Source organism: Haliotis rubra, unplaced genomic scaffold (genome assembly GCF_003918875.1).
Source record: "Haliotis rubra isolate DU_JTF1 unplaced genomic scaffold, ASM391887v1 Scf140, whole genome shotgun sequence".
NCBI lineage: Eukaryota > Metazoa > Mollusca > Gastropoda > Lepetellida > Haliotidae > Haliotis > Haliotis rubra.
The window spans coordinates 930,990-945,750 of record NW_025765337.1 but is presented as its reverse complement, the minus strand read 5'-3'; the positions used below and the strand labels follow the sequence as shown (position 1 = coordinate 945,750).

At 43.0% G+C, this 14,761-nt stretch overlaps 2 protein-coding genes across 3 annotated transcripts in view; both read right to left on the bottom strand.

Moving 5' to 3' along the window:
• Positions 1-2,363: 2,363 nt before the first annotated feature.
• LOC124268844 (dentin sialophosphoprotein-like) lies at positions 2,364-9,714 on the bottom strand. 2 transcript variants are annotated; one of them, XM_046703863.1, is made up of 4 exons: positions 9,590-9,714; positions 7,400-9,083; positions 4,716-4,775; positions 2,364-2,843 (listed from the first exon to the last, which is right to left on the bottom strand). In XM_046703863.1, exons 2-4 carry the CDS (start codon positions 8,206-8,208, stop codon positions 2,669-2,671), a joined length of 1,044 nt encoding a protein of 347 aa, XP_046559819.1. In that variant the 5' UTR covers positions 8,209-9,083; positions 9,590-9,714; the 3' UTR covers positions 2,364-2,668. The 2 variants fall into 2 exon arrangements, with proteins under 2 accessions (XP_046559819.1, XP_046559820.1); XM_046703864.1 differs by lacking the exon at positions 4,716-4,775.
• Positions 8,318-14,761, bottom strand: part of LOC124268879 (rho guanine nucleotide exchange factor 33-like) — a 59,430-nt gene continuing 52,986 nt past the window's right edge. Inside the window, exons 8-14 of the mRNA XM_046703905.1 lie at positions 14,494-14,651; positions 13,700-13,772; positions 12,862-13,130; positions 11,594-11,701; positions 11,363-11,449; positions 10,524-10,660; positions 8,318-9,083 (exon numbers count right to left, since the gene is read on the bottom strand). Of these exons, the coding sequence (XP_046559861.1) occupies positions 8,318-9,083; positions 10,524-10,660; positions 11,363-11,449; positions 11,594-11,701; positions 12,862-13,130; positions 13,700-13,772; positions 14,494-14,651 (1,598 nt within the window). The remainder of the gene's footprint in view (positions 9,084-10,523; positions 10,661-11,362; positions 11,450-11,593; positions 11,702-12,861; positions 13,131-13,699; positions 13,773-14,493; positions 14,652-14,761) is intronic.

The following is a 14,761-nucleotide window of genomic DNA, read 5'->3' as shown; positions in this document are numbered from 1 at the left end:
ATATCAGTGTGGTTAATGGACAATCAAATATACTCCATCCATACCAAGGGGAATGAAAATAACAAAGCAATGATAAAATTATGTATCATGAAAGTGACTGAGTAACTACTATACATGCATGAATCGGACAGATTAATAGTGTGTAAAGGCGAGGAGTGCCACAACTTAATGAGACTGGAATATCTAACAGTTATCAAAATTTTCCAATAAATATTACTCTATGGCAAATATAAAGTTGATCTTTGGTATTTTTTAATGCAAGCCAAAACAAATGTATATAGGACAAGCTCTTAATTTGACACACAATCTTGGTTTTGACAATCCAAACTGAACAATGCTTGAAGATCCTGAAGGCTAGAGCTGTCTCTAGCTGCCGTGCTGAGTGCATGGGTGGACCACTTGTTCCACAGATTTGTGTTTCTGGCTTAGAGTCCATCCTGAGTGTTACGCTGTCAGCACACACCCAGGTGCATGCATCCAACTAAAGTGGCGAATCTGCATCACTCCTCTCTCACACGACAGACACTGAATGAGTGCGTAAGATGAAACACTATTGACAGCCTGTCAACCCTACTTCCTCCCTGTTTCAAACTACACACGATGTCAGTTTACAGTGCAATGATGTTTGTATGAGCAACACATGATTAGGGCAAATATAAATATCATATGGTATTTACAATTGACAAATTATATTGCTGATAATGCAAAATACATAAACTATTTAAACTGGAAGGCACATGTATATGTTAAGATTGCATAACATCCAACTGATGGAACACAGAAAGAGGTGTGCATCTCTGTCCATCATGCAACACCTGGGACAATGGGTCGTCTCATCAGACATAGCACTGAATAGGTTGGGGACAGGGCAACAGACACTGCTGCTGCTGCTGCTGCTGCTACTACTACTACTACTGCCCTGCAACAGTTACCTGGGCTGTTCCGTGTACAATATCATAAAATAAAACAATTTGTCATTGTACCAGTATTATGAATCCTTGACAATGTGAAGAATACACCCACAGCCAATGGTGATTACTTTTCAGATATAGCCGGTGTGTAGATGTACTGAATCTACCACTTCGAATGGTATGTGCAAGGCACTTGTCTGCTATCAGACAGTATTTAAATGCACTGTGTATTCGGTCAGATGTGCTGTGACCTCATGATGTCAGTGACACAACCATCACTCAATAGCTTCTGAACACTCCCATGAGACATGCGGATCACCTACTTGACCCACTGATTAAACATTGCTGCAACTCCTGAGCTATCTTACTCCAGATAGTCACAATACATGTATCATCCTTAAGAGGGCCGATTATGTACTTCAATAAAACTACTTTACAGACATGGGTAGTACTAGAGTGGTGGTGTGTAGTAACCAATGGGTAGTACTAGAGTGGTGGTGTGTAATCACAAGTCTCCTACAGCCGTCTCCTCATTGAGTGTATTTAGTTAGTCCACAGAATTAATTCTTGGAAACATGTCTACCCCAATATCGTATCCCCAACATTGTGTGTTAGAGTATGTCTCCCCCAACATTGTAAGAGCATGTCTCCATTGTACATTAGAGTATGTCTCCAACATTGTACATATTGCTAGAGTATGTCTCCCCAACATTGTACATATTGCTAGAGTATGTCCCCAACATTGTACTCCTCCCCAACATTGTACATATTGCTAGAGCATGTCTCCTCCAACATTGTACATATTGCTAGAGTATGTCTCCTCCAACATTGTACATATTGTTAGAGTATGTCTCCCCAACATTGTACATATTGTTAGAGTATGTCTCCCCAACATTGTACATATTGTTAGAGTATGTCTCCCCCAACATTGTACATATTGTTAGAGCATGTCTCCCCCAACATTGTACATATTGCTAGAGCATGTCTCCTCCAACATTGTACATATTGCTAGAGCATGTCTCCTCCAACATTGTACATATTGTTAGAGTATGTCTCCCCAACATTGTACATATTGTACAATATTGTACATATTGCTAGAGTATGTCTCCCTCAACATTGTACATATTGTTAGAGTATGTCTCCCCAACATTGTACATATATGTCTCCCAACATTGTACAGAGTATGTCTCCCCAACATTGTACATATTGCTTAGAGTATGTCTCTCCCAACATTGTACATTTAGAGTATTGTACATATTGCTAGAGTATGTCTCCTCAACATTGTGCTAGAGCATGTCATGTCTCCCAACATTGTACATACATGTCTCCCCAACATTGTACATATTGCTAGATTGTCATGTGCTGGGGCATTGTTAGGAGCATGTCCCAACATTGTCTATTGCTAGAGCTCCCCAACATTGTACATATTGTTAGAGCATATTGTTAGATGTCTCCTCCAACATTGTACATATTGCTAGAGTATGTCTACACAGCAACACTAATATCAGCACTTCTTTCCCTGTGCAAAACACACCATTTAACTTTGTCCAAAACTTGTTCCATATTTGGTCACTTTGAGGCACTGCCCAGTCCATCAAGTGCCACTCAGCAACACATGTATTCCATGTTCATTCTCCATGGCCACACTTTTCCATTCTCCATGTGTACCGCCTGCATGGAAGGCCAGTAGCCTGTCCTCTGTCTCCAGGCTCAATAACATACTTCTGCCAGCCAGGTGACATCTTTCCTAACTGATCCTAGGCAGTGCTACATGACTTCTGTTGGTCCCCAAGTTTCACGGGTGGTATCTTAGTGTCATTGTTGTTGTTCAGAACGCTGTTAGCTCCCTGGTGGGAAGGTCCTGGAGGAATGCAGTCGATGCCATGATCCTTGGCAAACTGTGCCTCTAGTTTATCCATTCGAACTGAACCTCTGGAAAGACAGGACATAGTTACTTTCAGTTATGTGTGATACCATCTGGACACAGATGTGAACAAGTAATTGACTATTTTCATACACCTAGGATTACTTGACTGACATTACAATGATAGCATTACTGCATATCACAACAGCATGAAACATTATTACTTTCGACACACCATAGTTAGGTGTGAGGAGATGGAATACAATATCCCTGAAGAAAAACATGGATGTACATGATATACCGGTCAAAAACTGTCAAGAACCTATTACTTACAGAAAACATGCAACAAACACTTTAGATGACAAAAGCAAAGCCAAACCCCTTGTATTAGAGACCAAAGATTATGTCAAGCAATAAATACTTCTCAAAAGAAATTAAAGAACACATGAATTTGTTTATCCATACATACAGTTAATCTGTCATGCCATGATTGTTTTTCATGAACTTCTTTAGTGTAGTATATACATATATAAAACCAGTGAGTGAGTGAGTTTAGTTTTACAACGCACTCAGCAATATTCCAGCTATTCCGGCAATCTGTAAATAATCCAGTGAAGTCTGGACCAGACAATCCAGTGATCAACAGCATGAGCATCGATCCGCAATTGGGAACCGATGACATGTTTCAACCAAGTCAGTGAGCCTGACCACCCGATCCCGTTAGTCGCCTCTTACAAGCATGGGTTACTGAAGATCAATATTCTAACCCAGACCTTCACGGGTCATATATAAAACCAGCACCATGTAAGAAGGTATATGTGTTGAAAGAAAGCTGTAGGGCAACATACATCATTAGTCTGGTAAGTCATTCTTACCAATATATACAACTAGTTGATGAGAAGTCAAGCAACATAATTGATCAGTTGGGTTTTTAGGTAATGGATAGGTAATAAAATATATGAATGATTATATCAAAAACAAGTTGATTGTAACTAATGACTTTTGAGGAACGTAATACTTCATGAGACTGTATACAGGGGTATGTTCCTTCATCGTCCCTGCCTTGTGGTTGTGATGTGTGTCAAGGTAGGTCAGGAAATGAAGCCCTAACTTCCAGTCCAGCGATTTTAACTCCATGAAGGGACTTAGTACAAACCCTGCAGCTACCGGACTTTGAAGCAGTACACAGAGTAACAATAGAGTAACAATGGAGGTAAAATACTTTAGGAATGACAACTTTAAGCAAGAGTGACAGCAGTATAAGAATCTGAAGCATTGCGTCCTGATATATATAGTAAGAAGGTGTCATCCATAAGGTATCCTGCTTTTATCATTACTCACCAACTTGCCAGTCAAACAGACCAGTGTAACACTGTGTTTACTGTCAATAAGCTAACCAACACGTTGCACCAGAACTACTACCACAGTCATCCCATTGCAGATTAAGGTTTCCACCACTTTTACAAAGTAAGGACACCACTACATAGTGGCTGTATGTATTCATGGCGGATGATGACAGAATGGAGTATATCAGGACCTGAGAAGTGAAGATGACGATGAACAGAGATTGTGTTCTCTTCAGTCTACAGCTACAGGGAATCAGACCAGAAATACTACAGAGAGGCACAGCATAAAAGGCAGTAGACATATAGAAAGTATCTTCTCATTCCATACTGATGTTAATGATATGAATTTACAGCAGTCTAATGTGTTCAAAGTTAAGATAGCTCCAGGGTCCTCGAGGATTGGTCGATTGCATTATTAATAACATCATTAGACCGTCACACACTTTCACATTCATCATCACTGTGAAGGCAAGGACCCCTTAACCACTATGCATAATTTTCAAAACAATTCCACGGTCAGTTTCCCATCAGGCTGCCGTCGCCACCACCACCACCATGAAGGGAGATAACTGTGTCCTATAAATCCTCACTCACCCTGGCTGTGGGTGGGCCGACTGCTTGACCCTGAATGAAGGGAGGCTGGGAAGCAGCCCACTGCATGCAAACACCAAACATGTGAGTCAACAACAAACAGGCACGATAGAGGAGATGCATGGGGGACATGGAATCAGGTGTGTGAGTCAACAACAAACAGGCACGATAGAGGAGATGCATGGGGGACATGGAATCAGGTGTGTGAGTCAACAACAAACAGGCACGGTACAGGAGATGCATGGGGGACATGGAATCAGGTATGTGAGTGAGTGCTGTTTAATGCCAAAGTCGGCAATATATTAGTTCGTGACAACCTGTAAATGAGTGATTCTGGAGCAGACCTACCTGGAGAATGTGTCTGATGCAGTCAGTCAAAGATCTACCTGGAGAATGTGTATGATGCAGTCAGTCACAGATCTACCTGGAGAATGTCTAGGATGCAGTCAGTCACAGATCTACCTGGAGAATGTGTAGGATGCAGTCAGTCACATATCTACCAGGTGAATGTGTATGATGCAGTCAGTCACAGATCTACCTGGAGAATGTGTATGATGCAGTCAGTCACAGATCTACCTGGAGAATGTGTAGGATGCAGTCAGTCACAGATCTACCTGGAGAATGTGTAGGATGCAGTCAGTCACAGATCTACCTGGAGAATGTGTAGGATGCAGTCAGTCACAGATCTACCTGGACAATCTGTATGATGAAGTCAGTCACAGATCTACCTGGAGAATGTGTATGATGAAGTCAGTCACAGATCTACCTGGACAATCTGTAGGATGAAGTCAGTCACAGATCTACCTGGAGAATGTGTAGGATGAAGTCAGTCACAGATCTACCTGGACAATCTGTAGGATGAAGTCAGTCACAGATCTACCTGGACAATCTGTAGGATGCAGTCAGTCACAGATCTACCTGGACAATCTGTAGGATGAAGTCAGTCACAGATCTACCTGGACAATCTGTAGGATGAAGTCAGTCACAGATCTACCTGGAGAATGTGTATGATGAAGTCAGTCACAGATCTACCTGGAGAATGTGTAGGATGAAGTCAGTCACAGATCTACCTGGACAATCTGTATGATGAAGTCAGTCACAGATCTACCTGGACAATCTGTAGGATGCAGTCAGTCACAGATCTACCTGGACAATCTGTAGGATGAAGTCAGTCACAGATCTACCTGGACAATCTGTAGGATGAAGTCAGTCACAGATCTACCTGGAGAATGTGTAGGATGAAGTCAGTCACAGATGAAGATAGAAGATACAGGCACTCATGCAGGCTGTATCAAAAATCGCCCTAAAGACCGAGCTGAGGGCTCCAGATTCAATTACATATTATTTACCTATTATGTAATCATCATTGGGTATTGATTGTTTATTCAAAGAAATCTATACTCCCTTGGGTGCAGTCTGTTTGGTATTTCTACACCAATGAGTTGACATTATGTTCATGTGGTGATGCCTCAAGACCTCTACACAGAGGCATGTAGTGCCTTCTCATGAATATGTTTCATTGGATATAATGTATGCATAGTTCTGGGTCTTCATGAGGATCTGTATAGTAATGCACTCCTGACTGTACCACATGTCTGGATGAAGGCAGTGAGAGAGTTGTGGGTATACCAACAGGTAGGTAGAGATTTTAACAACAAGGTGTGCACATGAAGACAGAGCATGGCAGCAAAACAACAGGTGGGAGCAATGACAGAAAAATTGGTTCCAAATTATAGAAGATGAAATCTGAGATAGAATTGATTTGAAGTGCATGGATTATCATGATGATCTTACATGAAAAGTTCAAACTTGAACATGTTGAGTTAGTATCAGTCTTATGATTAGAACCTAAAACACAATTTTGACTTTACTGTTGCATGAATACATCAAATCCTTCAAACTCCAGATATGAATAGACAATACCTATCCCCAGTTGTCTCCCTTTCCCCATGAAAGCTCCGTGCACTTCAACAACATAAACAAGAACTACACAGCTAGCAACTCGGATACGTACACTACATCAGTGATACCCTGTCCTACCTATAGATAAGATAAAACAAAATGTGGACAAAATTCACCCATTAGTATGAAACATAAGACTACATGATGAACAGGTTATCAAGTCTTCACATAAGATTTACAGAAATTGTGAAATTTATAAGTAAAACATGTCAACCTAAGACAGCACTTTTCAGCCATATGGTGGTTGTGAGGCTGTCTGTCATGGGTGTGCCTCTCAGTGACTAGACAGGTGCAAGTCACATGATAAGGTAAAATGACACACGAACAGTGTGGGAAGAACAGACGTTGTGGACAAACCGACACCCATTTTGTGTCTGATACAATCAACAAAATGATATAAAGACATAAGAAGAATATATAACCAATGAGTAGACATTTTGTTATATTTGATTAGAATAACAGACATCACATATGATGGAACTAACTTTCCCAAGCACGTTCAACATGCAAAGACAACTAATCATCCTCGATAGCATTACTTTGTTAATATACCACACAATATTAATCCCACACCTCATGAAACTCTTATCCCAATTAGCTTACATGCAACTTATACACTAAGGATTGCACAAGATGCACACCCTACATGCATCTAATTGATACAGCATCACAGACTGACTGGTATTTAATTATTCAATGCTTAAACAGACAGAAGAGGTACCTACTTCTTCTTCCCAAAGAAGTGCTTCAGTGATGACTTGAATGTTTTCTTGGAACTCACATCCTCGGAAGATTTGGAAAGGTTCTCCATAGAATTATATCGTTTTGTTTTTTCCTTCTTTTTCTTGTTATCTTTCTTGGCCTGAAGACCATCAGTTTCATCGGGGGACGTGTGCAGGTCTGGAGCAAAGTCAGCAGGGCGGGGCTGGGGGAAGGGAGACGACAACCTGTTTGTGTTCCTTGTCCTGGAGTTAAATCTGTCTGACTGTGGCCTCTCAACACCATGTGGCTTGTGTAGGGGTTTGTGATTTGACAGCATTCTCTCATCAAACGAAAGCACAGAGTTCTCGAAGGGGTTTATGTCAAGCCTCCTTGTGTCAGAAGAGAAGCCCAGGTGGGAAGTGTTACCATTAGTGTCTGACACTGAGTTGGGAGTTGGGGTGAGGCTGGTGTCAGATGCCAGTGGAACCTTCCTCAACTCCGTGTCTGAGGAATGTGAGGGAGACTGTGATTGACTCATTGTAACAATGTCCGAGCTCTCCTCCATCTTATGTTCACTGTTCCGAGACTCGGACCTCACAGATTCATCAAAGGAGGAGTTTGGCTGGTCGGAGGAATCGGAGCACATGATGGGCTGCTGGATGCGAGCTTCATCTGTGTCGCTTCGAGTGTCTTGCACCGACTCCAGGTTGAGCTGGAGGTCTGATGTATGCATGCTGCGATCACTCTTGTTGTGGCTGGAGGCCGACTCTAACCCAGGCCCCTGGTCCTCAGATCCTGGAGAAGTGATCTGCGTGTCGAAGCCTTGCGACATGGTCCTCTGTGTGATCCCATCCTGTTGTGTGGCATTGGCCTGGTCACTCAGACTATCAGCTAATGACACAGCTAGATCAAGGTCTTCCGAGTAGCGTGGCTCTGACTGACTACTGTCGATGTAATGCCCGGTTAGGGTCAGTGTATTTCAAGCTGTGAGCACTAGTAATACCATGATCCTCATCACCATATACACCATAACTACTACCCGGAATTCCATGGCAGCTGTCTGGGTAACTTTCCCTTCTGTGCCCATTCACCAAGATTCGAGGGGAGTCATGTGGGAAGGGGGAGAAAGACCTCTGGGCTGGGAAGGAGTTATTGAGATGTGTGGAATGAATCATCGATGACGAATGAGAAGTGTTAATAGTACCAGGCATGGATCTGTTCATCGCACTGTCCTGATGTCGCCGACTGATGATCTGATGATGACTGGGTCGACTTCGGTTGCTAGGAACACCTGGTAAGCCCATGGCTGACTGGGGTCGATTGTGAAGGTGTTCATGGCTATGACGAAGTTGGGATGATTCATGGCGCGAAATGAAGTCAATGGCTGATGCGGGACGATGTCTGTGATGTGGGAGGCTGTAGGTGGTGGCATAGTCAGGGGGCAGGTTAGTCTGACTTCCAGTCTGATAATAGCCCCCCTGACGATCCCCCTTTTTCTTGAGCTTGTATCGCTTGTGGTGACTCATCTTGTCTGATACTGGCGGTCGCGTTGCAACTGACCCATCCTCTTGATATCCCTTTGGCAGTTGACCAGTTGAATGGCGTCCGAAGGTTAGGTCTGGCTGACTCTGTGCTGACAGCCGCTGTTGCGGTCCACGACCTTCACGATAATTGCTGGTCATCTCCACCCAGTCAGGGGTATAACTTCTGAAAGAACAACCAGTTGTGTTGTAATAAGAATAAAACTACCCAGTGCTGACCACCTCCCTCTTCCCCGTCAAGAGCTGACCGTACCTGTTGTAGCCCTGCTGTGAGTGATGCACTACTCACTCCCCCCTCCCCCCAACCTCCAAGAAACAACCTATTGCTGACCACCTCCCTCTTCCCCGTCAAGAGCTGACCGTACCTGTTGTAGCCCTGCTGTGAGTGATGCACTACTCACTCCCCCCTCCCCCCAACCTCCAAGAAACAACCTATTGCTGACCACCTCCCTCTTCCCCGTCAAGAGCTGACCGTACCTGTTGTAGCCCTGCTGTGAGTGATGCACTACTCACTCCTCCCCAAGAAACAACCTATTGCTGACCACCTCCCTCTTCCCCGCCAAGAGCTGACCCGTACCTGTTGTAGCCCTGCCGTGAGTGATGCACTACTCACTCCCCAAGAAACAACCAATTGCTGACCACCACCCTCTTCCCGTCAAGAGCTGGCCGTACCTGTTGTAGCCCTGCTGTGAGTGCTGCTCCTCCCCATTTGAGTGGATGCCACTGTCCCTGGCGCTGGCCGGCTGACTGGGACTTGACCTCAGCGATGGAGCATGCTGCCACTGGGACTTGATTCCTCACAGCTGACATGGAGCAAACACAATACAACATTACAAGTCACACCATGGCATAGTCACAACCACAATACGACATTCCTGAAGTCACAACCACAATACGACATTCCTGAAGTCACAACCACAATACAACATTCCTGAAGTCACAACCACAATATGACATTCCTGAAGTCACAACCACAAGACATTCCTGAAGTCACAACCCACAATACGACATTCCTGAAGTCCTGCAAATCTTGTCACAACCAAAACCAGCCCTATAGTCAGAAACAATTTTCTTGTTCAAAGACAAAACTGCAACCTCTATTACATCACATAACAAGACCCCATTAATAATAATAATATAGTGTTCTTCAAATCAAACTGCAAGGAAACTAAAGTTTTTTTTTCTGGATGTCAATCTCAGCGGCACATCATTCAACTCCCTGGGGAGCATACAAAGCCACTGCAACCTCATTCCCATCCTTTACCCATTTTACAGCTGGGTGGACTGGGACACATAGTCACAGTACTTTGTCCATAAGCTTACCCCATTACTGGGTGTGCTGGTATTTACCATCTGGCATACAGGGTTGTGTACTGTACACTAGGGTTGTGACAACACTGAAAGAGTCTGAAGTTGACTTGGTTTTACAAATGTCACCATTAGTGCTGGTTACCTGCATATACACTTGTTCAAATGATATTGGAAATGACTTCAATGATCAATAAGAGGAGAATATCAAAGTAAATCTACTGGTGAAACCTCATACAGCATCACACAACAACTAGCTAGCCTATGTGTAATTACCAAGTGGACTCAAGAGTCTTGCCTGATTGTGTCCTTGTCATGACTGACGGTGTGGGTGATCTCATCACTGAACTGGTCAACAAAGTTGCGGAGCCTGGTCAGAGTTGACTGCAGGGTGTACTGGTCCGGGTGTGACACCACAGTGTTCTTCAAGAGTTGCTGTAGACATGACAGAGCTATATGTAGACAAGCAGAGCTACAGAGCTCCTCACAGGAACAGTGCATTACCTAGCAGAGCATCACAGTGGCATCTTCTCACTGTGGAACAACATCTCAGCTGTACGAACCAGTCACAAGTTAGCTCAATGGTAATGAAGTTTTCATGTTGGACCTAATAGGAAATAGTTGGTACTGACTATCTTGTCAGCCTTGACTATCCAGAATATTACATCTCTGTTCTAATATGATAATACCTGTGATAAATTCCTATGAATCAGATGTAAACATACTCTGTGTACTGTATGCCTTGTGTTTGTGTACTGTCATCTGTCAGATGTAAACATACTGTGTGTCTGTATGCCTTGTGTTTGTGTAGCACTGTGGTAATGTGTATTGTAGTCAGATGTATTGAATCTGTACATGTACTGTACTGTCATCAGCACAGTGTATTGTAGTGTATTGAATCTGTACATGTACTGTAGTACACTGTAAGTGCTGTGTGTACTGCATGTGTACTGTATGTACTATGCATGTAGCCTAGTGTATTGCATGTGTACTGAGTGTAGTAAAAGGGATAGATGCTGTCACTATTTGTTTTACCCCCAAACAGATGACCACAATGAGCTGTTGACAAGTTAAATAACTTTGTGCCTTCTGTGAGAGTATTGTGTGTGTACTGAGTGTGTAATGTATTGTGTGTACCTGCAGGAGCAGAGAGTACTGGGGTATCCTCCGTATGGGAGCTGTCAGCAGAGAGACGATATCTCCAGAGTTGGGACGGTCTTCTCTCTGGAAGAAAACATCATATATTAACTCTAGCCTCTGAACATTCACCTGTCAACCATAGACATATCAACAAATGTGAACAAGTCAGTTTTTATCCTCCTATAAAGTAATAGCTTCATGACAACACTACCAAGCACCTGTCCCTACCTTAATAAAGTCCCTGAATTTTCTGGACTGTGTGACCTGTCTGCGAAGACAGTTGATGGCAGCAGGGAAGTCAGACAGGTACTCCTTGTATAGCGACATCAGGTTGCCCTGAAAAAAAGTAGTCAAAGATTAGCTATCACAGCTTCATTCAAGTCAAACCTTACTATAGTACTGTCGGAAATAGAAAAAAAACTGTATTTTCTCATTTATCTCTACAATTTATGTAGTTGATATGTGAAAGTGTGAAATATCTGTTAAACTAAGTTCGGCCTAACTACAGTCTCGGTGGTAGAGAGATAGGAAACGGAGAAAAAGGACTTTACTGAGGGGAAATTAGTGCAGAAATGAGCAATGCGGGTTTTTTCTATGTCCAAAAAGACTTATTTGGAACAGACCATGGCTTTATGCAAATTAGTGTGCAACGATATTGTATTACAAAGGACACTTTTTAAATGCCCAATTTGAAATTAGACATAGATTCATTAGAAACGATAGCTGACGTAAAAAATAATAACTTTTATGCCGAAACTATTAAGGATGTAGCTACCATGCAGTCTCACTGTCACTATAAAAGAAACAGATAGGAGGGTTCATCTCAAAAGCAAAACCTGGAGGGTCGGGCTTGGGGGCTAGGGAGAGATATCAGCTAAGATAAGATAATCCTTTAGGGCAATTATACTAGGGAAGTACGACGCACGTCATAACAATTTACAAATAATATCCAGTCCTGTCGATCTTCGCGAATTGGGTGGTCATGCCACCTATATACCACGAGACATTTTTATGGTTTTCGGTATCATACTGTTTTACATATCTCAACATAAACTATATGAAACTATATGACAGAAAGACACGCAAGATGTTAATCAATAAGTGAGACATAGTCAGCATACATGAAAAAGCACAAAATATCTTTGAGATGACCCCTTGTGCCCGTAGCAGCACATGCATTTCATGCCAGGTGAGTCGACGGTCCGTCGTCATACCTGGCTGAGCGACCTAATTGCCATCTATAGTCTGATCTATTGTTTTCAGCAGCTATTCGTATTTTTTCTAAGTTTTGCCTGATTTTACGAGTAAACATGCTTTTCTGGATATCCTTTTACGCATCCCACTGAACGCCATTACTGATTTCCGACAGTACTTTAGCAAGGGTACTGAGGACCTATACTACAGCAGTATTCAAACGAAACAAATTAAACTGGTGATATATACGTGAAACACAAACACTGTCAAGTGGATCTCAGTTGTTGCCACACGCTACTCACAGTCTGGGTATCGGTCATCTTGGCGAAGACGTCACCGACCATGCCGCCCCAGCTCCAGTGCTGCAGTCGGTCCTCCAGGATGTGCAGGATGTGGCAGTGCTCATCATACAGCTGCTGCAGCGACGGTGGCAACAGCAGGTTCAGTTCTCGCGTGCTGACATACAGGCCCTCCTGCAGCGGGGTCAGGTAGCCATCCAACAGTGACCACAGCTGACCACAGTATTCACGTTCAGAGTCGATGATGTCCTGCACTGACTGCTGTCTCTCTGCTGCAGGGGAATGATTGTACTACGTCAGCTCTCGCCATGGTCATGAACAAGTCTCATAACACGTGGAAACAGATCAAGGCCTCCAAGGCCTCCAAACATTAAATATTCAATCTAACTGCCATTAGCTGAAGCAATGTGCCCCATTATCCAAAGTACCAAGAGACAAATGCTGTTATGTGGCATGGCTAAATGAGCAGTTCATATCATCCGAGGGAAGAGGATACAGTTCCAGCCATAAGATACAAAACCTGCTGGATAATCTGCATGGCTCACATGAAATACATCACACTGATACAGATGAAAACTACATTCTAAGATGAAGTAGCACTGCATTTCTCTTCTCCTTCATCTGATCATCAGATTAATGTGGCAAATAGAACAAGTCAAACAGAAACAGTACCCGATCAATCCACAAAAACACTAAGGCCACCAACTCAGTAGTATATTGACTTGCAGTGTTCTAATGCCATATTCAAAGGATTGCTGAAATGGTAGTCAGTTCAGGAAGTTCTTCTACTGCCCAATATGTACACACATGTAAAGGATGTCTGATACGGAATAACACCAACCTGTGTCTCTAGTCTGATAGTCTGCAAAAGTCTCAGGAGCAGATGTCTGATGACTGGACTTTTCACCTGAATTCTGCAATGATACAATATCTGAGCATAACAAGTTGTATGAAACGTTTAACAGACAAGTGACTGAGAATGAAGGGGTTGATAGAAGTAGCACAGATTGCATACCTTCAGAAGAGGCAGAAATGGAGTTTGGCTACTAATACCCCTTTGTGTCTTATTGCCATTGGATACTGTCAGCTCAGTGAAGAAAACATTCATGTAGTTCACAAGTTTTCAATATCCCAAATCAGCAACATCCCAAATCATCAAAAGGCACCAGTCCACTAACCAGCTAATAAATATTCATCAATTTCGCTCTGGAAACAGAAAACGGACAACAGGCTGATCATGTTGATCGCTACATACACGTGAAGTGTACACAATTCCATAGCTACTGAGGTGCACAATAAAACCCGTGAAGATCCGGGTTAGAATTGGTCTTCAGTAACCCATGCTTGTGGTAAGAGGCAACTAACAGGATCGGGTGGTCAGGCTCACCGACTTGGTTGACACATGTCATCGTATCCCATTTGCTTAGATCAATGCTCATGCTGTTGATCACTTGATTGTGTGGTCCAGACTCGATTACAGACCGCCACCATAGAGTTGGAATATTGCTGAGTGCAGCATAAAACTAAAGTCACTCACTCACAATAATGTTGTATCAGCAATACAGCAATTATCATCAGCTACAGGACAAACAGTCTAGTTTCCTGTTGCTGGGTTTAGGCTGTAATGAGTCCTACCTTCTTCCACTGCTGTGTTGCAGCGCGGACATCATCATCATCACTGGAGTCGGACAAGTCGGGCAGGATGCATCGCTCCTCTAGAGCCTGCAGCAGACTGAGACACTTACAAGCTGAGGCAGTCACATCGTCCTCAACAGCTCCTACTGCATCACAACCTGCAACATGGTGAACAGAACCTGTTTGTTCAGTTAGGTCATGTTACTACCATCATTTATCACCCACTACTGATTGCACTGTTGGTCATGCTTCAGAACTACACTGACAG